The sequence below is a fragment of the Phascolarctos cinereus genome, unplaced genomic scaffold (assembly GCF_003287225.1).
Source record: "Phascolarctos cinereus isolate Bilbo 61053 unplaced genomic scaffold, phaCin_HiC Scaffold_726;HRSCAF=1367, whole genome shotgun sequence".
NCBI classification, from domain to species: domain Eukaryota; kingdom Metazoa; phylum Chordata; class Mammalia; order Diprotodontia; family Phascolarctidae; genus Phascolarctos; species Phascolarctos cinereus.
Window position 1 is genome coordinate 43,846,128 of NW_027556098.1, and position 21,378 is coordinate 43,867,505.

General features: G+C 35.9%; 1 protein-coding gene across 6 annotated transcripts in view; it reads right to left on the bottom strand.

Annotated features, from left to right (window-relative positions):
• Window positions 1–21,378, bottom strand: part of PDE9A (phosphodiesterase 9A) — a 166,278-nt gene that overhangs the window by 79,410 nt on the left and 65,490 nt on the right. For 5 of the 6 annotated variants that reach the window (XM_078146506.1, XM_078146504.1, XM_020973893.2 and 2 more), the window contains exons 5-6: window positions 7,392–7,446; window positions 5,754–5,824 (exon numbers count right to left, since the gene is read on the bottom strand). In XM_078146506.1, coding sequence (XP_078002632.1) covers window positions 5,754–5,824; window positions 7,392–7,446 — 126 coding nt within the window. Of the gene's footprint in view, window positions 1–5,753; window positions 5,825–7,391; window positions 7,447–16,627; window positions 16,907–21,378 lie in introns of those variants that run through there. The other variant, XM_020973896.2, reaches the window with a different exon arrangement.

The following is a 21,378-nucleotide window of genomic DNA, read 5'->3' on the forward strand; positions in this document are numbered from 1 at the left end:
ACTACTATGTTGTAAGAAACAATGAGCAGGTTGATTTTAGAAAAACATGGGAGCACTTGCATGAAATAATGAAAAGTGAAATGAGCAGAATCAAGAGAACATTATATACAGTAACAGCAATATTTTTTGAAAAATAATTGTGAATAGCCAAGCTATTCTAAGTATTATAAATATTCAAATCAACTATAAAGGACCTGTGCAGGAAGATACTATTGACCTCTAGAGAAAGAACTGATAAATAAAAGTATGCATGGTATAGTTTTACATATATGTGTGTCTACATACATACACACACATATATGTCAAATGATAGCCTTCTCTAGTGAGTGGTGTGGAGGGAGGGAGGAAGACAGTTTGTAACTTCAAATGTTACAAAGAATAAATTAAACTAGATTTTTAAGAAAGATTGCTCTTTTGGGTTTATCTTTTATGCTTCTCTTGAGTCCTGTGTTTGAATGTCAAATTTTCTGATCAGCTTTGGCCTCTATTTCCCCTGAAGGATTACACTCAGTTTTTCTGGATAGGTTATTCTTGGCTGTAATACTAGTTCCTTTGCCTTTCAGATTATCTTATTCCAAGGCCTCTGCTCCTTCAACGGGGAAGCTGCTAAATCTTTTGTGATTCTGACTATGGCTCCATGATATTTGAATTGTTTCTTTATGGCTGCTTGCAATATTTCCTCTTTGACCTATAAACTCTGAAGTCTGAGTATAATATTTCTAGGAGTTTTCATTTTGGAATCTCTTTCACGAGGTGATTGATAGACTTTTAATTTCTATTTTATCATCTGGATCTAAGACATCGAGGCACTTTTCCTTGATAATTTCTTGAAATATCATGTCTAGGCTCTTTCTTTGATCATGACTTTCAAGTAGTTTCATAATTCTTAAATTATGTCTCCTTAATCTGTATTCCAAATTAGTTGTTTTTCTTAATGATATGTTTCACACTTTCTTCTATTTTTTTTCATTCTTTTGACTTTGTTTTATTGTTTCTTGATGTCTCACGGAGTCATTAGCTTCCACTTGCCCAATTCTAGTTTTTAAGGAATTATTTTCTTCAGTGAGATTTCATACCTCTTTTCCCACTTGACCAATTCTGCTTTTTAAGGAGTTCTCTTTAGTGGATTTTTGTGCTTCTTTACCTTTTGGCCAATTCTATTTTTAATGTCTTTTCTTCAGTATTTTTTTATGTGTGTGTGCCTCTTTTATCAAACTGTTAATTCTCTTTCCATAATTTTCTTGCATAATTCTCATTTCTTCTTCCAATTTTGTCTCTAAAACTCTTCTCTCTCTTTCTCTCTCTCTCAAACTCTTCTAGGAATTCTAGTTTGGTTTGGGTCCAATTATTATTATTCTTTAAGACTTTTTTGTAGCTGTTTTCAAATTATTATCTTCTTCTGTGTATAAGTCTTGGTCTACCCTGCCACCATAGAAGCTTTTTATGGTCAAATTATTATCTTTTTTTGTTTTGTCATTTTTCCAGCCTATTTTTATTTTACTGTGAACTTTATGTTAAAGTTGGGCTCTGCTCACCTTGGGGTAAGGATGCACTGTCCCAAGCTTCTGGCTTTTTTTCCCTGCTGCTGTTTTCAGAGTCAGTTCTGGGGGTCTACATGTTTTTGATGCTTTGAGGTGGTGTGATGTGGGGAGAGGTTTTGCCACTGCTTTCCTGATCTATGTGGTCTCTATCCAGGAAAGGCTTATAGACTCCTGTGGCTGCAAGTTCTAGTGGTCCTCTTTGCTTTGGTGCTGTGACCTGGGTACCAGCTCCCTTGTGACCGATCACCAGCACTGTCTCCTCCCTGGAACTGTGACCCCAAACTGGAGATAGGCAATAGAATTGCCAATTAATGCCAGCTGTATCCAGTGCCAGCAAAGGGTCCCTGTAATCTCTTTCTTACCAGTTTTACAACCACCTTGCAATATCTGGGTTGAGAGCTACTAAAACTGCTGTTGTGGCTGCCACTGTTGCTTTGGTGCTACAGACTTCTCCTGTTGACCTCTTACATTTCCTTAGGCTGGAAAAAACATCTCACCTCAACCTACTGGTGGCCCTGCTGCTCCAAAATTTTATTTGAGGCATTATTTTTAATAGTATTTCATTTTTTCCCAAAATTATAATGTAAGACAATTTTTTTGCATTTATTTTTATAAAATTTTGAGTTCCAAATTTTTCTCCCTCCCTCTCTCCCTTTCCTTCTTCTTAAAATTTGATATAGGTGTTTTATATATATATATATATATATATATATATATACACACACACACACACACACACACACACACACACACACACACACATATATATGTATAGTGAAAATAGTAGGTTTTGATTTGTATTCAGAGTCCATCAGTTCTCTCTCTGGATGTAGATAGCATTTTCCCTTATGAGTCCTTTGTAGTTGTCTTGGATCATTGTTTTGCTGAGATGAGCTAAGTCATTCATAGTTGATCATCATATAATGTTCCTGTTACTGTGTACAACGTTCTCCTGGTTCTGCTTATTTCACTTTCTATCAGTTCATACAAGTCTCTCCAGGTTTTTCTGAAGTCTGTCTGCTCATCATATTGCACAATAGTATTCCATTACATTCATATACCACGACTTGTTCAGCCATTCCCCAATTGATGGGCATCCCCTTAATTTCCAATTTTTTGCCACCACAAAAAGAGCTGCTAGAAATATTTTTGTCCATGTAGGTCCTTTTCCGCTTTTTATGATCTCTTTGGGATACAGAACTAGTAATGGTATTGTTAGATCAAAGGGTATGCAGTTTGGTGGCCCTTTGGGCATGGCTCTAGAATACTCTCCAGAATGGTTAGATCAATTCACAACTCTGCCAATGGTGCATTAGTGCCTGAATTTTCCCACATCCTCTCCAACATTTATCATTTTCCTTTTCTGTCATATTAGTCAATCTGACTGAGGCATTATTTTAAAGTTGTTTGGAAAGAAATGTTGGAAAGGTTTGGCTGGATGGCTGCCCCTAAGCCTTTATCTTAGCTCCTTATTATTAACCATTATTATTTGATATAGTTGCTAAAAACAGCAATATGACAAAAGAAAGAAATTAAAGGCATGAATATAGGTAAAGAGGACATACAACTATTCTTAAATGCAGAGAATATAATGGTATATATAGAGAAAATATTGGGAATCCACAAAAATACTAATTAAGACAATAGCTTTAGCAAAGTTTCAGGCTACAAAATAAACCCTTAAAAATCAACAGCATTTTATAGCAAATAATAATAGAAATGAAAATCCCATTCCAAATAATCAGAAAATGCCTGAAGTATCTGGAGATCAGTCTACCAAAGTACACAAAAGACTTGTAGAGATTCACCTATAAAGTGCTTCTTAAAAAATAAAGAACAACTTAAATAGCTGCAGGCATCTTCATGGCTAAGTATGTGAACATAATAAAAATGACAGGATGAGCAAAATTAATTCACACTTTTAATACTTCACCAATCAAATTATCAAGGAGACATTTTATAAAACTTGATAAAATAATTTAAAAATAAATTGGAAAAATAAAAGATCTATAATATCAAGGTATACTAATACATTTTTAGTGAGGATGTGAAATGATGCAACCATTTTGGAAAGAAATTTGGAAGCAATTATGTAAATAAAGTGATGAAAAAGACTATATTTCACTATATTTTTTTGAACCAGAGACTGGGCTTATACTCCAAGGAAGTTATCAATCAGAAGAAAGTCCCAATATGCACCAAAATATTTGTAGAAGTACTTTTTGTGAGAGCAAAGAATTAGAAACAACAAAGATGACCACTGGGGTGAATGAATGTAGTGGAATATTACTTTGCTATAAGAAATGATGTTTGTGATGAATACAGAAAAGCTTAGAAAGACCTACAAAAACTGATGCAGAGTAATGTAAAAAGATCCTTACACACACACACCAAAAGTGAATGTAATAGAATTATAAAGCATGACTCAAGTGAAGAAACATGAGAATACATCCCTAAGCCACCCCTTCCTGGAGGTGGAAGGTCCTCAGGTGTTTTACATTATATGTTTTCATACTTTTTCAATGTATTGCTCAGTTGCATTGATTTTTTTCCTCTTCTTTTGCTTTAAAAAATACAATATGCTATAGGAGATAGTTCTCTAGGAGGGAGACGGATACTGGAGAAAATTATGATGATAAAAATAAAAGATATCAAAACTTTTTTAAAAAAGACAAGAAATTTTTAAGGGAAACAAAAGCTACTGTGGTAAGCCAATTAAATAACAGACCTAGGATAAGGCATGTCTTATGACTGTAGATGAATTTAAAATTGCATCATGACCTTTGATTTATTCCAAAAAATTACTGAAGGAGCCAAAATTTGGTGCAGCATCTCTCTACTTCCCATTCAGATTTTACAAATTCTGGGCAGGTATTAATATTCATGATCTGGGAATAAAGAGCTGGAAATGATTCCAAAATGATATTGTTCTATTTTTTGGTAACATTTTATTTATGTGATTTTAAATAGTAATGACTGACCATAGAAACAATGATTTCCCCCCGCCAAGATATGGTAATATTAACAATTTCAAAGGTTTTCTGACATGTATGTCCCCCAGATTTGGTAAACAGACAGTAAACACATATGTTCCCCAGGTTTTAAAAACATCTAATGATAATGTGTGTTAGGGTTCCAATCCAGTGAACAACTGATAAACATTTACAAATGATACTTATTTTAGTTTCCTTTAATCATAAGCTTAGGTTATCAATCACCAATCAGAATGTAGTTGTGATTTGTAAATGCTGCTAGTCAGAATCATAAAAATCCACCAGAAGCCCCAGCCATCAGTTTGCTTCTGGGTTGTGACTAGGGCAGACTCTTATCTTTTCCAAAGGTAGACATTTGTGTACTTCATTTTTGCTCAAGAGCAGTGACTATTAACAGAGACTGACACCTTGAAGGGAGATATACAGCCTCTGGCTAGCCAAAGAGGGAACCTTGTCATGATCAATAAAGTTTAGGTGAGTGCACTAAGTGGGTCTTATTAGGGTACCATCGCCTCTAATAAGCTTCAGTAATGGTAAGTCTGTTTTAAGTGTGCATTGTAATAGCCCACTCTTCTCATTTATGCTTTGTGTACATCTGGGAATGTACGCTCCACACTAGTGAGGGAAATGTTTTGTTACTATTGCTGTGCTATGCCATTTCAATAAGTTCTTTTGCTTTGAGACACTTGTATCAATTGCTTGAATATTAAAGGTGAATGTGCTGGTTCATGCTCATGCAGTTTCATAAAGTACATTCAACCAGGTATATTTCCCCAGGGGATCCAACCCACCAGTGTGAGTTGGGGGAAGAAGGTACCTTGGGTGGCCCCACATTAATAATGTAAGAACAACAAGAAATAAGATGATAAGAGCTTAAATTTACCTGATTCCCAATATGAACTGTTAGTCACTACCAGGTAGAAATAGTAATCATCTAAAGGTCTGACAAGAAGGTGACCAAAATTCAACATTATCAAGATTATTTAAAATACAGGTTTATATTCACTATGATTAATAAACAACCTATATGTACACATCCACAATGTGTATTATGCCTTGACACATTTATTGAAATGAAAAGGTATATTTTTATAAAACATTTCAGTATGAAAGGTATGTTTAATTAACTCCTACCACTTACTCAGACTCAGAGAATATTAACTTCTTCATTACACTATACTGTTCATTTTAATAGCATGGTTGTGAGGGAAACACTTACATTCAAATCGTTTCTCCAGCATTGCCAAGTGATTAGTAACTTCAGTTTTTAGTTCATTGATTTTGAAAGCCCTAAGAATGAAAAAAAAGAAAAATCCATAAAAAACCATTAAGGTATAGATCTGCTATATTTCATATTTTCATTTGTTCTGATGTCTTCTGGGGAGCAAAGGGAAATATTTTTTGAAGAACATGGAGTTGGCGGAAAAAGACATAACTTTACAGAAATAGAAACCATTATGTATGGTAGACAAAACACGGGCAATCTAAATCATTCTGGATATACAGACAGAACACTTTTTCATAGACTTATAGAATTACAAGAGACAACTAGCCCAATCAGATAAAAATTTCTTAATCCATAAAAAAATATAATTTATGTGTTTGTATTATTTTCTCAGTGAAATAAGCAGAACCAGGAGAACTTGGTACACAGTAATAACAATATTGTATGATGATATACTATGAATAACTTAGCTATTCTCAGCAATACAATGGTCCAAGACAATTCTGAAGGACTTATGATGAATGGTGCTATCCATCTCCAGAGAAAGAACTGGTGGAGCCCAAATGCAGATCGAAGATATTTTTTCTTTACTTCCTTTATTTTTTTGTTCTTTTTTTAGTCTGTTTTTTTTTTTCACAGAATGACTTACGTGGAAACGTATTTTCATGACTACACTTCTATAACCTACGTCAAATTGCTTGCCTTCTGCATAGAAGGTAGGGAAGGGAGGGAAAAAGAGAATTTGTAACTCAAAATTTAAAAAAATGTGTTAAAATTGTTTTTACATGTAATTGGAGAAAAAATAAAGTATTAAATATATATATATATGTATATATATATGTATATATATATATGTATATATATATATATATATATAAAACTTTTTTTTTTGAATCACAATGGTATGCTGTGCTTTGTTGGAACTAGGCTATTTAATCACCTCTATTGTTACTCCCCATTTGAGGTGGTGAAAGTGCTAAATCCAGTATCAGTGTCAGACCCCTCAGATTGAACAAAAAATTCTAGATTCTCTTTGGGAACTTCATAATGTGATGTTTTTAAAAAAATGTAAGTAAATCATCATTTTTAAAACCTTCACATACACTTTCTTTCATAGTCATTCAGAAGTTGTGGAAGAAAATTTGCAAGAAACATGAACAGTATATTGGAAACATTACAGCACTGTTCTAAATAAAGTAGAATTTTGGTTGCTGTTTTCAATATAGTCATGGAAGGCTAGTTGTTAGAATAAAGGAGGGATCCTGTTATAAGGTATTTCATGTAACAACAGGGACCTCAATGATGACATAACAGCAAAACTTTAGGTTTTGACTTTTTTTTTTAAAGAACCATCTCTCTTAATCTTCTCTTTTTCTTCTCCTCCCCTACTCCCACCATTTTTTGGCATCTTAATCCAAATTATTTTTTTAAGAACCATATCATACCACACTCGGATCTTTCATTTTGTCATTGCAGACATTCTTATCATTGACACATTGCAACTTAGATATGTCATCGATGATGGTCTTTGAGAGTTGCTGTGAGTTTCATTACCCAAGGCTGGTCCATGGATGACAGAAATAAAATCTGTCACTTATATATGTATATGAATATGCATTTAAAGCATTTTACCTTGAAAACTGCTCAGCAACCTGCGTCAACACACTCTGGAATAATTCCTCTTTTTCTAAAAAACATAAAAATCAATGGAAAAGAATCAGCAGCCATTTCTCTATCCCAAGTTCAACATGTTGTGGATACACAGGTATCTTTAAACTAACTCTATACATTGAAAAGTTCAAGTTAAGCTTTGCATTTAGTTTCAACATAAAGAAATTTTCCTGGAAGTTCAATGTTATTCTACCTTCTTTCAAAGATAGAATAACTCAAAAAGGAACCTGCTAATCTGAATTTAATTTTCACTAGGATATTTAGGTGGGAACTTTTCTTCATCTCCTGCCTCCATGCCTTTGAAAAGGGTGCTAAACAAGCAAGAGCCTAGCCCTGGAAGTGGCACTTTTATTTTCTTTTATTCACCATGCCTGGAAAACACTTCTTCCTCATCTCTACCTCTTAGAAACCTTAGTTTTCTTCAAAGGTCAGCTCAGGTGCTACCTCTTACATATCCTTAGTTATTAGTACTCTCCTTCAAATTATCATGTATTTACTTAGCTGTTTAAATATTATACCTTCCTAGTAGAATGTAAACTCTTTGAAGGCAGGGAATATTTTTAGTTTTGTCTTTGCATTCTATAGTGCCTAGTACATCATGGGCACTTAAGAAATTCTTGTTAAATTGTTTTGGATGGAATAAAAATAACTGAAATAAGAGAGAAGGTTGAGCTGAACAATTTTAGTTCATCATGGCCCTGGCTTATAAGACTGGGCTTAGGCAGCAGAAGATCTACAGTCAAAATGAATTTGACGTTCAGGTCCATGACAGAATATAGCCAAAGTCTGGCTTTTCTTGTTTAATGTTTGTTAATCAGATTCAAAACCACACCCCAGAGAAATATAAAAATACTCTGTGCAAGTCTACATCATGAAAAAGATATGCCCTGTCTGGTGATCAGTTAATTAAGCTCTGTTCAATGGAAATTTATTGAGCAAGTGCTACACTCTGAAGCATGTACTAAATATACATAGGCAAAACAAAAATAGGTCTCAACTTTCACGGACTTTATATTCAGGTGTCAAGGTGTGGGGAATGAAGAGACACATGTACATGTGAATGCAAAATATATACAAAGTAATATAAAGAAGAGAGAATGCTGTAATTGGAGTAATCAGAAATGGCCTTGTAAAGGAAGTGGCCCTTGATCTGTATTCTGAAGGATCTAGGGATTCTTTGTAAGGTGAGAGAAGATAATGAGGAGAGAATGCATCCTAGGCTTGAGGGACTACTTATGCAAATACATGGAGGCAGAGGATGAAATATATTGTATATGAGGAAACTCTATTGGATCATTTTGACTGGAGAGGAAAATGTGGGAAAGGAACTAATATGAGATAAAACTGGAAAGGTAGAAGGGAGCCAAACTGTGAAAGACTTTAAATGCCAGTCTAAGGATTTCTAGTTTATCTTAGAGGCAATAGGGAGAAATTGGAGATTTTTTTGGTAGGGAAATGATATGGTGTTTATGGGCTATGCCTGACTCAGACTGGTCACCTGGAATGAAATGAAAACCTTGTAACTAATAATTAACAAAAGGGGAAATACTGAATTATGACGTTGGAAGGATACTCAACAAGGATATAGGCTTATCTCTGGTAAAGGCTCCCTTCATCTTCTACGGAAATGTGTCACATAAGTAGGGCAGGGTGTGATGAATAGTTAACAGTCTTGTTATCTTAAATCTGAAGGGCCCAACTTTGCTATGGAAGGCTTTTTTCCCCGCCACTTAGATAACTAGGAAGTCATTAAAACATGATCTGAGACCATCAGGAAGTTACGACAACAGTTTGGCAGCTAGAGACTGAGCTTCCCAGGCCAGGCACATTTTGGGGATAGCTTCCTTGACTTTTAGGGAAAAAATTAGCCTAGCCTACATTGGAGGGAGAGCTTGTGAAACCTGGGTAGATATTTATCCTATAACACAAGGTCATAGTTATGTTGTTTTAGAAATATCAGTCTAGCTTCTGTGCAAATGATATTGGAGAAGGAAAAGATTGGAGGCAATTGTAGACCAATTTGGAAGCTACTGCAAGGGGAGATGAGAGTAGAGGTTGTGATTAATGTGAAAGATATTGTGAAGATAGATTCAATAAGATCTGATTATTTATTCAATATGAGTGTTGAGCTAGGAGAATTAAGAATTAAGCTAAAAATCTCTCATAAGTTTTGGTCTAAATGGCATTACTTTCAGTTTATGTAAACGTTTGGCTCTTCTTTGGAATTAGGATACTTATTTAAAAATTAAATATAAAGAAAACATAGAAAAGAAATTTCAATTAAATGTATGCTTAAAATTATGGCATTAAGAAGTACATGTCAAAAAACAAAGGAAGCAGGGTTTAGGGATGCCAACCAATTTTCCTGGACTCTGTGGAGTGTGGATTTTGAGGATCTGAGTTTAGATCTTGATATTTACTAATTTTGTAGCCTCACTCCGATCATTTAACTCCTCTGGACCTTAGTTTTCTTACTTGTAAAAATGAAGGGTTTGGATTAAATGACTTTTTAGGTTCCTTCTCTCTGTAAATCTATTATTCTATGATCATAAGTAGAAATACACTTAGGAGAGACATGAGAATTGATCTAACTTTGAAAGAGCACCCAGAGATGGCTGCAACAGTGGTAGCAGCAGCAGCTTCAGGAGCTCTCAGTCCAGGGATGGTAAGAGGATTGGACACCTTGTCAGAAAGAGATTACAGGGGACCCTTTGCTGGCAGAAGGTGCAGCTGACTCTGATTGGCAACTCTCTTGCCCATACTCAGTACTGGGTTATAGCTGCAGTATGCAGAGGAGCACTTTTGGTCTGCCACAAGGGAATAGGGGCCCTAGTCACAGTTCCAAGGAGAGGAGGAGCACTAGCATTTGCAGCTACAGGGGAATGAGGGACCTGGTCTCAGTTCCAAGGCTGAGAGTAGTGTTAGCTGTTGTGGCTGCAGGGGAACAGGGACTCTTCTGGGTAAAGACCAGAATGCAGACCAGAACAGCAGTGACCACACCTCTCCTTACATCACACCACCTTGGAAGCACTGAAAACTTGCAGACCCTTCAGAACTAGCTCTGGCAATAACAGCAAGAAAAAGCTTGAAACTTGGAAAAGAGCTTTACCACCCCCAGGTGAGCAGAGTCCAACTTTAATAAAAAATTCAAAGTCAAGAAACAAGCTAGAAAAATGAGTGAACAATTAAAAAAAAAAAGAATGACCATAAAAAGCTACTATAGCAGCAGGGAAGACCAAGACATAAACCCAATTGAAGACAACACTGAAAAAATAGCTACAAACAAGGCCTCAAAGAAAAATACTAATTGGACACAAGCTTAACAAGAATTCCTAGAAGAGTTAAAGAATGAGATTAGATTGGTAGAGCAAAAATTGGGAAAAGAAATGAGAGTGATGCAAGAGAATTAGGAAAAGAAAATTAACAGCTTGGCAAAAAAGGCAAAAAAAAATAATACTGAAGAAAAGGATACTTTAAAAACCAGAATTGGCCGAATGGTAAAAGAGGCACAAATATTCACTGAAGAAAATAACTCCTTAAAAAGTAGAATTGGCCAAATGGACAACAGAGGTACAAAATCTCACTGAAGTAAATAATTCCCTAAAAATTAGAATTGGACAAATGGAAACTATGATTCCATAAGACATCAAGAAGCAATAAAACTAAGTCAAAAGAATAAAAAACATAGAATAAAATGTGAAATATCTCATCATAAAAATAACAGACCTGGAAAACAGATCAAAAAGAGATAATTTAAAGAGCTATTGGACTACTTGAAAGCCATGATTAAAGAAAGAGCTTAGGCATCATATTTCAAGAAATTATCAAGGGGAAGCTGCCCTGTTACCTCAGATCCAGAGGATCTAAATAGAAATAGAAAGAATCCACCGATCACCTCCTGAAAGAGATCACAAAATGAAAACTTCCAGGAATGTTATAGTCAAATTCTAGATCTGTTGGTCAGAGAGGAAATATTGTAAGCAGACAGAAAAAAACCAATTCAAATATCCTGGAATCACAGTCAGGATCACACACAATTTAGTGGCTTTCACATTAAAGAAATAGAGGGCTTGGACTATGATATCCTAGAAGGCAAAGGAAGTAGGTTCACAACCAAGAATAACTTATCCAGCAAAACTGAGTATAATCCTTTGCTTGGAGTGGGGAGGAAATGGACATTTAATGAACTAGGGGACTTTCAAGCATTCCTGATGAAAAGGCCAGAGTGGGATAGAAAATTTGACATTCAAACACAAGACTCAAGAGAAGTGTAAAAAGTAAACATGTAAGAGTAATCATAAAGCATTCAATAAAGTTAATCTGTTTACATTCCAATTTAGGAGGATGCTACATATAACTCCTAAGAGGTTTATCATTTTTGTGGCAATTAGAAGGAATCTACATAGAGGATACAAGTATGAGTCAATTATATTGGATTACCTAGAAAAAATGAAGAGGTGAGAAAGAGGGATGCACTAGGAGAAAGGGGAAGGGAGAAGTAGAATGGGGAAAATTTTCTCACATAAAAGAGATGCACAAGGAAGAGTTTTACAGTGGAGGGGAAAATAGGGGGAGGTGGTGGGCTATACTGGAACCTCACTATCTTTGGAATTGGTTCAAAGAGGAAAGAATATATACACACAATTATATATAAATATCTATTTTATCCTATAGGGAAAGCAAAACAGACTTTAGAGGAAGAAGAGGGTAAAAAGAAAAAGAAGAGAATAAATAGAAGAAAATAGGGTGGAGGGAAATACACAGTAATCATAACTCTGAATGTGAATGGGATGAGACAACTCATAAAATGGAAGTGGACAGCAGAATGGATTGAAAGCAAAATCCAACAATATGCTGTTTACAAGAGACACACTTGAAATATAAAAACACACACAGAGTTAAAGGGCTGGAGCAGAATCTAATATGCTTTAGCTGAAGTAAAAAAAGGCAGTGGTTGCAATCATGATCTTAGATGAAGTAAAAGCAAAAATATATCTGATTAGAAGAGATAATTGGGGAAACTACATTATGCTAAAAGATACCATAGTAATACAAAAAAGTAATATAAAAAATTACATTGTTTCTCTAATTAGGGTCTCATTTCTCAGATATGTAGGGAACTGAGTGAAATATATGAAAATAAGTGCCATTCTCCAATTGATAAATGGTTAAAGGATATGGACAAATGGTTTTCAGAAGAAGTAATCTAAACTACCTCTAGTCATATGAAAAAATGCTGTCACTACTGATTAGAGAAAAACAAATTAAAACAATTCTGAACTACCACCTCACACCTATTATAAATGATAAATGTTGAAGTGAATGGGGTAGGGGGGGAAGTACACTGTTGCATTGTTGCTAAGTTGTGAACTGGTCCAACAGTTCTGTAGAACAACTTGTAACTATGCCCAAAGGGCTATAAAACTATCCATATCCTTTGACTTAGCAATACCACCATTAGGCTTCCACACCAAGGATCTCAAGGAAAAAGGAAAATGACCTATATGTACAGAATATTTGTAGATCTTTTTGAGGTGGCAAAGGATTAGAAATTGAGCTGATGCTTATCAGTCAGGAAATGACTGAACAAGTTGTGGCATACTATTGTGCTATGGGAAATGATGAGGGGGTGGTTTATGAACTGATACAAAGTGAAGTGAGAAGAACCAGGAGATCATTGTGTATAATAATAACAATGTTGTAATGATGATCAACTGTGAAAGACTTGGCTACTCTGATTAATACAATGATTCAAGACAATTCCAAAAGACTTAAGAGGAAAAAATGCTATCCACCTACAGAGAGAGAACCAATGAATTCTGAGTGAAAACTAAAGTATAGTTTTCTCACCTTATTTTTTATTGCTTTTTTTGGTAATATGGCTAATATATAAATACATTTTGAATGATTTTGCACATAAAATTGATATATTGCTTACCTTCCTAGTGGGTAGAGTAGGTTTTGGGATGGAGAGAGAGAATTTGGAACTCAAAATTTAAAAAGAAAAGAATGTTTAAAATAAATAAAATTTTAGAAAATAACCAAATTAAAACAGAGTAGATTAAAAAACACCCAGTGAAAAGTACGTACGATCTTCCTTTCTAAGTCAGTTTAAAGTTTTTAAAAGAATACTTCAAAGAAATGGATAGGATGCCATAAATTTTGAAGTTAGCAGAGAAAATAGTCAAATACCACCAAGTGACTAAGGTGCTGGAGTGGGCATTGGAGATGGATGATTGCAGTTCAGAATGGAAATCACTAGCGTATGCTGACTCAAAGACTAAGGGGACTGTGACTGCATCTTAAACAGTATCCCTGAAACTTCAAAGCCATCACAAAGGAAATGGAGAAAGGAGAGTGCAGCCATAATGGTGGATGAAGGACTTCAACTATAATCCTGTAGGAAATGAAGATCATAGATTTAGAGCTAGAAATTCCTTATAGAAGAAGAAACTCGGGCCAGAGAGATTAAGTAACTTTACTGACATTACACGGCTGGCAGAGCCAGGTTTTGAATACAGGTGCTCTGAGTCCAAATCCAGCATACTTTCTACTCTGCAATTCTCCCTTTAGTGGAGGATGCTGTGACTTTACTGTTGGTGCTATGTGATCATAGGTGAAGAGAAACCAGGCAGAGCGATGTGGGGCCTGTACCTGAGCTGTGCAGAGTTCTGCTGAAATCTACATTTCCATTCTCTGCCTCTTCCCCCCCCCCATTTCATTGTCTTTTTAAGGAGAAGTGAATCTATTTTTACCAGTTCCTGTTCATTAAGAGTCTATTTGCTTTCTATTTTGCCTCTTGATTGAAAGAAATCATTTTCTCTAAGACCATGTGGTCTTACTTTATCCCTCTTCTCAAATTCAAGTGTGGAGATCTAAGCATATTATCTATTTTATTTTATTTTATTTTTTTAGGCAATTGGGGCTAAGTGACTTGCCCAGGGTCACGCACCTAATAAGTGTCAAGTGTTTGGTCTGAGGCCAGATTTGAACTCAGGTCCTCCTGAATTCAGGGTTGGTGCTCTATCCACTGCGCTTCCTAGCTGCCCCAATTTAAGCATATTATCTAATGGAATATTGATGGCTTTGATAAAGGCAAAGTACCTTATCATACAAAGGATCAGTGAGAACAAGAGAACAACTATTTCATAATTGGTTAATTACTAATTGTTCTTCATGCCGAGGACATTATTTAGGTAGCATGTAGGTCCAAAACCGGAATTTTCTTATTAAATTTGTTGAATATAACAAACTAGACAGAAATAAAGGCAGTTAATATCATGGACAGGATGGGTAGGTGGTGAAATGGATAGAGCGACAAGCCTGGAGTCAGTAAGACTTGAGTTCAAATTCAGTCTTAGTCTCAAAAATTTACTGTGTGACCCTGGGCAAGTCACTTAACCCTGTTTGCCTCAGTTTCCTTACATGTAAAGTGATCTGGAGAAGGAAATGGCAAACCACTCTAGTATCTTTGCAAAGAAAACTCCAAATGGGGACAAGACTGTAATGATTGAACAACAACAACGTTATGAGAGTATTACTATGTGGCAAACCTGACTAGGTGAATATTAGGATTACCAATGCCCCTAATACTTCTTGCTTGACAGAAGGCAGTTCACTTTGGGGAAATTCCAGAGAGATTGGGAAGAGTTTAGTCCAGTGTCAGCTCTATTTCAGAGGACCTTTGGGAAATCAGACCAGCTCCATGTCATCTTGGAGATTTCTTTCACTGTAGGGTAGAATAATATCTGGTCTCCTTATCTCTAAGTTTGTTCCCAGAAAACAAACCAGAATGGATATGGAATCAAGTTACCATCTAAACTGAGAATAACCTAAGACTTGTTTGGACTGGATCAGAATCCCTGGATCTATCCTGAAGTACTTCAAATCTGACCTGGCCCCTGGGGTGAGGGAAGCAGATGGACACTGTTTCTCCTGTTGTTTTGTTAGCTTGCTTTTACTAGTAATTAGGTCATTACAAAATTGTTCCCTTACCATCATACCATTTGCACATAGTTAAATTTGTTTTTTTTTTTTGTGTTAATATCTGATTACCTAGTTTGCAAAAAAAAAAGTAAAATGATTTAAAATAACTTATCATAGAACCATGGGTATTATAGAACTAAAGATTTGAACCCTTATCTTCTAACACCAAATCCAGTTTACCACAGATTCTTCTTCACAGAATTGAAGGAATAAATACTTCCAGGAACTTTTTAAACCCACTTAAATCAAGATGACTGGCTAAGTCTGTATAACACAAATTAAATAGCTATCTTTGGTTTATTTGATTACACTAGGCAGTTGAATTGTGTTGTTCTGACCCTTGAAGTTTGGTTTGATCATGTACATTGATTAAGTTTATCAACTCATTTCTAAATAATTTGATTTTGCACTTAACAAAAAAAATTGTCTCAGATATGAAAAATTTAAGTAGTATGATGCTATGCAGTGGGAAAGGGCACAAGATTTGAAGTCAGAGGGTCTGGCTACAAATTGTGGATCTATCACTTACTGTCTGTGTGACCTTGGGCAAATCACTTGGGCTCTAGGGCAGTAGTTTCCTCATCTGGAAAACGAAGTGGTTGGGTTCAACAATCTCTAAATTCCCTCTCACCTCTGCAAAGCAACGTATATCTTGAGTTCAATACATATAAATCTAGGTGAGTAATTAAGGCATAATTTAAAAATCTAACTTTTATACACTGAATACTATTGTATAAATCTGAGTTGTATATCTACTTGCATGCTATTACAAGATGTTTCACTTTGTCAATCAAAATAAACTGCAATATTGTAAACATTTCAGAATGGCTTAAGGCTGTTGCACTTTAAAAAATAAGATTGGAAAGTCTCTCTGGTCATAAGGCTGTACTAGAGAAAATGAGCTATGTCGGGCTACATTTCCTCAACATCTGATTTATCCAACTGGAAGATCTCAACGTCACCTCTCCTGTCAAACCAAAATAAACAAACAAATAAAAAAAAGTGCTTTTTTTTAAGCCCTAAAAGTGTAAGAGCTAATTTGTTCCCTTTGTCATTTTCTGATCTCAGGTTTCCCAAACATAATAAAATAGAAGTTCTGCAAGAGGGAACAGGAAGAGTTTTCACTTGTACAATAGGAAAGAGTCTACACAAAGACAACTTAGACAAGAGCTGTTATTTTAGACTACTAGAAGAACTCCGGTTCTACTTACCATTCCTAGCACACTGGATCCCATGGAATCTGATGCTAAGCATAAGCACAGAGCCTTTTCTGTCTCTGTTTATTTTGTTGTTCCTCCATCACGATAAGGGTGGTTACAGGAAGAGGAGTAGGTCTCATTGTTCATTTGTGCTGCTGAAACTCTGTCCTACTTTCACTCTGTCCCTATCCTACAACCAATCAAAGCACTCTAAAAGTACTAGCACATTTTAATCCAAGGAACGATCATTGGTAGTTTCCTCTTTATAGATGTAATAAAGTAGACTTAAAAATGAAGATATGCGTCTTTACAACTCTAGAATGTTGTAAAATTATATGGTTAGAAATGACCATGCCTTTTCTCTTAAAGAGACAGAGGCTCATTTTTAAAATAGTCTGTTTAAAGAGGAAAGCTCATGGTCATTATAAATGAAAAGGAAGAAAACTAAAGAAAGAATGTATTTAAATTCTGGTGTTCTTATTAATTTGTTTATGTTTTTAACTTAACCTATTTTATGTTTAACCTGTTCATGTTTTCAGTTTAACCTATTCAGTATAACCTATTGTTTCTGATTTCAGGAGCAAAATGTGAGGAAGAATACTAATGGCCAATACTATCTATGGGGTCATTTCACAATTCACAGGATCTTGAATTATATTGGATTAGGACTTCTCTGTTTTTGAGAAATTGCTTCCCCCCCCCCACATATTCTTAATTTGGCTTGAGCGGTTTGCATATGATTTTCCCCCTCTACCTGGATCCTCTACTCTGATAGACTCTTAGATTCTTTCTTTGTGCATTATTTGACAAAAGAATCATAATTCTGAAGCTGTTAGTCTCTATGACCACTGTGTTTTTTTTCCATTGCTATTGAAGTGGTAAATAGGAAATTGTTGTAGAATAGGGGGAAGAAAGGAGAGACACTTGGAAGTGTTGGAAGGAATTGAGAGAATTGTTACTCCTGTGTACTTCCACCTCTGCCTTGGCTAACTCTCTTTCTCCACCCTCCTGGTTCAGCACTATGTGCCTTGTTTTACATTTGAGACATTACCATTGAGTGGTACTACACCCAGCCATGGCAGGGAAAGCTATTCTTTCCTATAGAAAAGTAACAGCAACACACCTTAAAAGTTAGTCCTTTTAGATCACTGACAATCTTTTTTGCCTCTATAATGGCAGTTTGGTTTGATGGAGGTTAGGGAAAGAGTTTTAATGGGGTTGTCTTTATATAATTTAGATAATAGTGAAACAGGGACTAGAGTAGAAAATAAAGATGATCTGGATACCTGTCTGTATTCTATCAACTTAGCATGCTTGTAGTGAAGAATAAGGAAACCAATTCTTATTTAGACTTAGGAGAAAATTTTTCTTTTTTCTTTTTTTTGTTTCTATTTGATTCTTGCACTCTCATAGAGTCATTAGTTTCCACTTGCCCCATTCTAATTTCTAACAGGTTGTTTTCTTCTATTAGATTTTGTACCTCCTTTTCCATTTGGACCATTTTATTTTTTAAGGAGTTCTTCTCTTCAGTGAGTTTTTGTGCCTCCTTTTCCATTTGGCCAATTCTACTTTTTAAGGACTTATTTTCAATAGTTAATTTTTGTCCTTCCTTTTCCAAGCTGTTGACTCTCTCTTGCATACCTCTCATTTCTTTTCCCAATTTTTCTTCCACCTCTCTTATTTGACTTTTAAAATCCTTGTTGAGCTCTTCCAAGAAGGCTTTTTGGGCTTGAGACCAGTTCATATTCCCCTTTGAGGTTTCAGATGTGGGTGTATTGACAATGTTGTCCTTTTCTGAATCTGTGCCTTGATCTTCCCTTTCCCCAAAATAAGAATCTATGGTCATTTTCCATTTCTGCTTTTTGTTCATGATGTTTGCCTATTTCCTGACTTAAAAAAAAATGTTGAGTTCTTCTGCTGGAGCAAAGGGGGCACTTACCCAAGCTTCTTTTCCTGCTCACCTGGGCCTTGTACTTGAATATTTGGCTCCTACTGGCCTGGGCCTTATACAGCAATGTTTTGACGCTGGTGGATGTCTGTCAGCCTGGAGATTTGCCTTCTGGAGTTGTGCTTCCCGGGGTTGTGTTGAGGCACCAGGTGATTTCACCACTGGAGAATGCTGTTGCCTGTGGTGGTTTTTCCAACTAGTGTCTACCAGTTTCCCTGCCTGTATTGAAGCTCTGGGGGGAGGGGGGAAGAGGAAGTCTTGGTGTTGGGACTTGCCTGTTCCACCAACCTGGGTCTCAGGATCTCCTCCTGGTATGCTGAGGTGGGGCTTGACCACTGGCTTGCTGGGACATCTCCAGTCCTGTACTGTTTTCTCTCTCTCCCAGAGAAAGAGGGGCCTTTCCTGTTAATCCCCCAAGCTTGCTGGGGTACAAGACTGCTGTGCCCTGTCTTTTTGCTGGCTCAAAGTTTTTCCTGGGTCGATATTTTCTGGGCTTTCAGAGGTCGATAAGGGAGTGTGAAAATGATTTACTTTTCACTCTGCCGTCTTGGCCCCTGGAACTTAGGAGACGAATTTTGCTATTTTAAAGTGTTTTACATCACACAGCAGAATTATAAGACTAAAGTACAAAATGATATCACATTTCTGGAACTGTTGTGAGGACTGTATGTGTACTTGGTGAGCATTCCAGGTGGCACCTGAGGTGTTAAAGTAACGATAGGAATTCATGGCAGGGTGTGACTTCCCCATATACCAGCAAAGAAGTGTAGTTCATGGTTTTGCTCACCAGTTGGCATGTCACAAAATTATTGTTTGGGATTATAAAAATAAGACAATGTGCAGCTCCAAAATCCTTATCCCTGTTAGTCTGAGAAATTTCTAGCTCACTTTCAACATTTGATGTTGATGATTCACAGGCAATAAACTCTTTTGTAGCCACATGGTTTTATTTAACATAAAATAAAATTGCAAATAAACTATCAAACCTTCTATTCCAGAGCATTTTGCCCAGTTGTCTCAAAACCACTTCCCAATGACTATTCCACTTTTTTGAAGTACCTGAGGGACATTCCTGTATTTCTTGCTCTTATACCTCACCAAAAGGAGTAATAAAGGGGTGGTGCAACTGGTAATTCTCTTGGGTATAGCAACTGTAAGTGCTGGTATGCACAAGTGCAGAAAGCAGCATTGAGGATTTGGAATTATCTCTTGCCTTCTTATTAACCATTGAGATTTTTGAAAACCATTCTGACTCTGTCTTATCTGTACTCTCCACATGCTTGTTCCTGATGGGCTGCTCTGGCTCCTAGTCTGATCCAACTCTTCTGTGTTTCCATATCCTCCTCATCTCTTCAGATCAAAGTGCAGATCCCACTCAGTGTGCTGTAGGCTTTCTGCCTGAAAATGGATTATAGGAAGTTTCCTTTGGGCGGAGGGCATGCCTCCCACTTGTTCTAAGAGCCCTGATTCTCCCAAGTTAACTGCTGTTAAACTATTGAGTCTGACTTGGCAGTAATCAAATGCCTCTAATCCTATACATAGTGAAAAAGGAAGTGCCTTGAAGTTTCGAGGGAAAATGAAAGAAGGGGGTGAGTAACTAATCCAATATGCAAATGTACAAGTTCCCCAGCTTGTCGCTGCTCTGTCCTTTTTAGCAGCTTCCTGCCCACCAGGACCCTCTCCCCACCCACTTCCTATGGAGGAGAAGATGACCTATTCCCAGGCCGAGTCCAATCTTCCTTACATAAATACTTGTTTGTGACACAAATATTCTCAAAGAGCAGAAACTTAAAGAAAGGAATCAAAGTTCCAAAGAACTTCAATCCTTTAACTAAGACTGATGAAATTTCCCTGGTAATTAGTCCTGCAGACTTAAATTTTATTCTTATTTTCAAAATAGAATCACATATGATATTAAGTGACAGAAACTATAAAATATGAATAAATATGAAACATAGGAAATTTTGTTATTGAATTAATAGGTAAAAATTAGAAATTCAAAGAGATGAAATGTGATATTGTAGCATTAATATTAATTGATAATTAATATTAAGAAATTATTAATAATGTATGAAGCATTTTTTGATGCAGGCCTATGATTTTTATTAATGTAGGGAACTTCTGATGTGATAGCTCCCTCAATCCATTCAGATTATTATTCCTGTAACTGGCAGTCTAAGGCTCTGAGTTTCAGTGGCTTTCCCAATGTAACCGAGCTATAGACAGGACTTGAACTCAAGTCTTTTAAAAATACATTTTATTGATATATTTTGTTTTTACATTGCCTGCATTTCCTTTTAAGTAGTTTGTCATTTTTATTTTTCAATGAAGAGTACTTCAAATTAATCTGTCCCTTTCCTCTTCCCCTTCCCCGCACTGAGCAAATTAAGAACAAAACAAAATAAAAATCACAAATACACAACTAAAGTAATATGGCAAAACAAATCCCCCATTAGCCATGTCCAGAAATGTTAGTCTCTGTATTTTAAGTTCATCACCTCTCTGTCAGAAGGTGAGTGGCATATTTCATTTTGATTCCTTTGGACTTATGTTCCATTATTGTGTTCAGAGTTTTAAAATCATTTAAAGTTTTTTCCCTATAATATTCTATTTCTGCTCACAGTACTCTCCATCTGTTTATAAAGATCTCATTTTATTCTGAAATTTCCTAGTTAATAATTTTTATAGCACAGAAATATTGCATCTCATTCACATATTGTACTAAAGTTTATTTAGCCATTTCCCAACAGGACACTTGATCTCAGGTCTTCCTGACTAAGGCCTGCTCTACACTATACCTTGCTACCTTTAAATT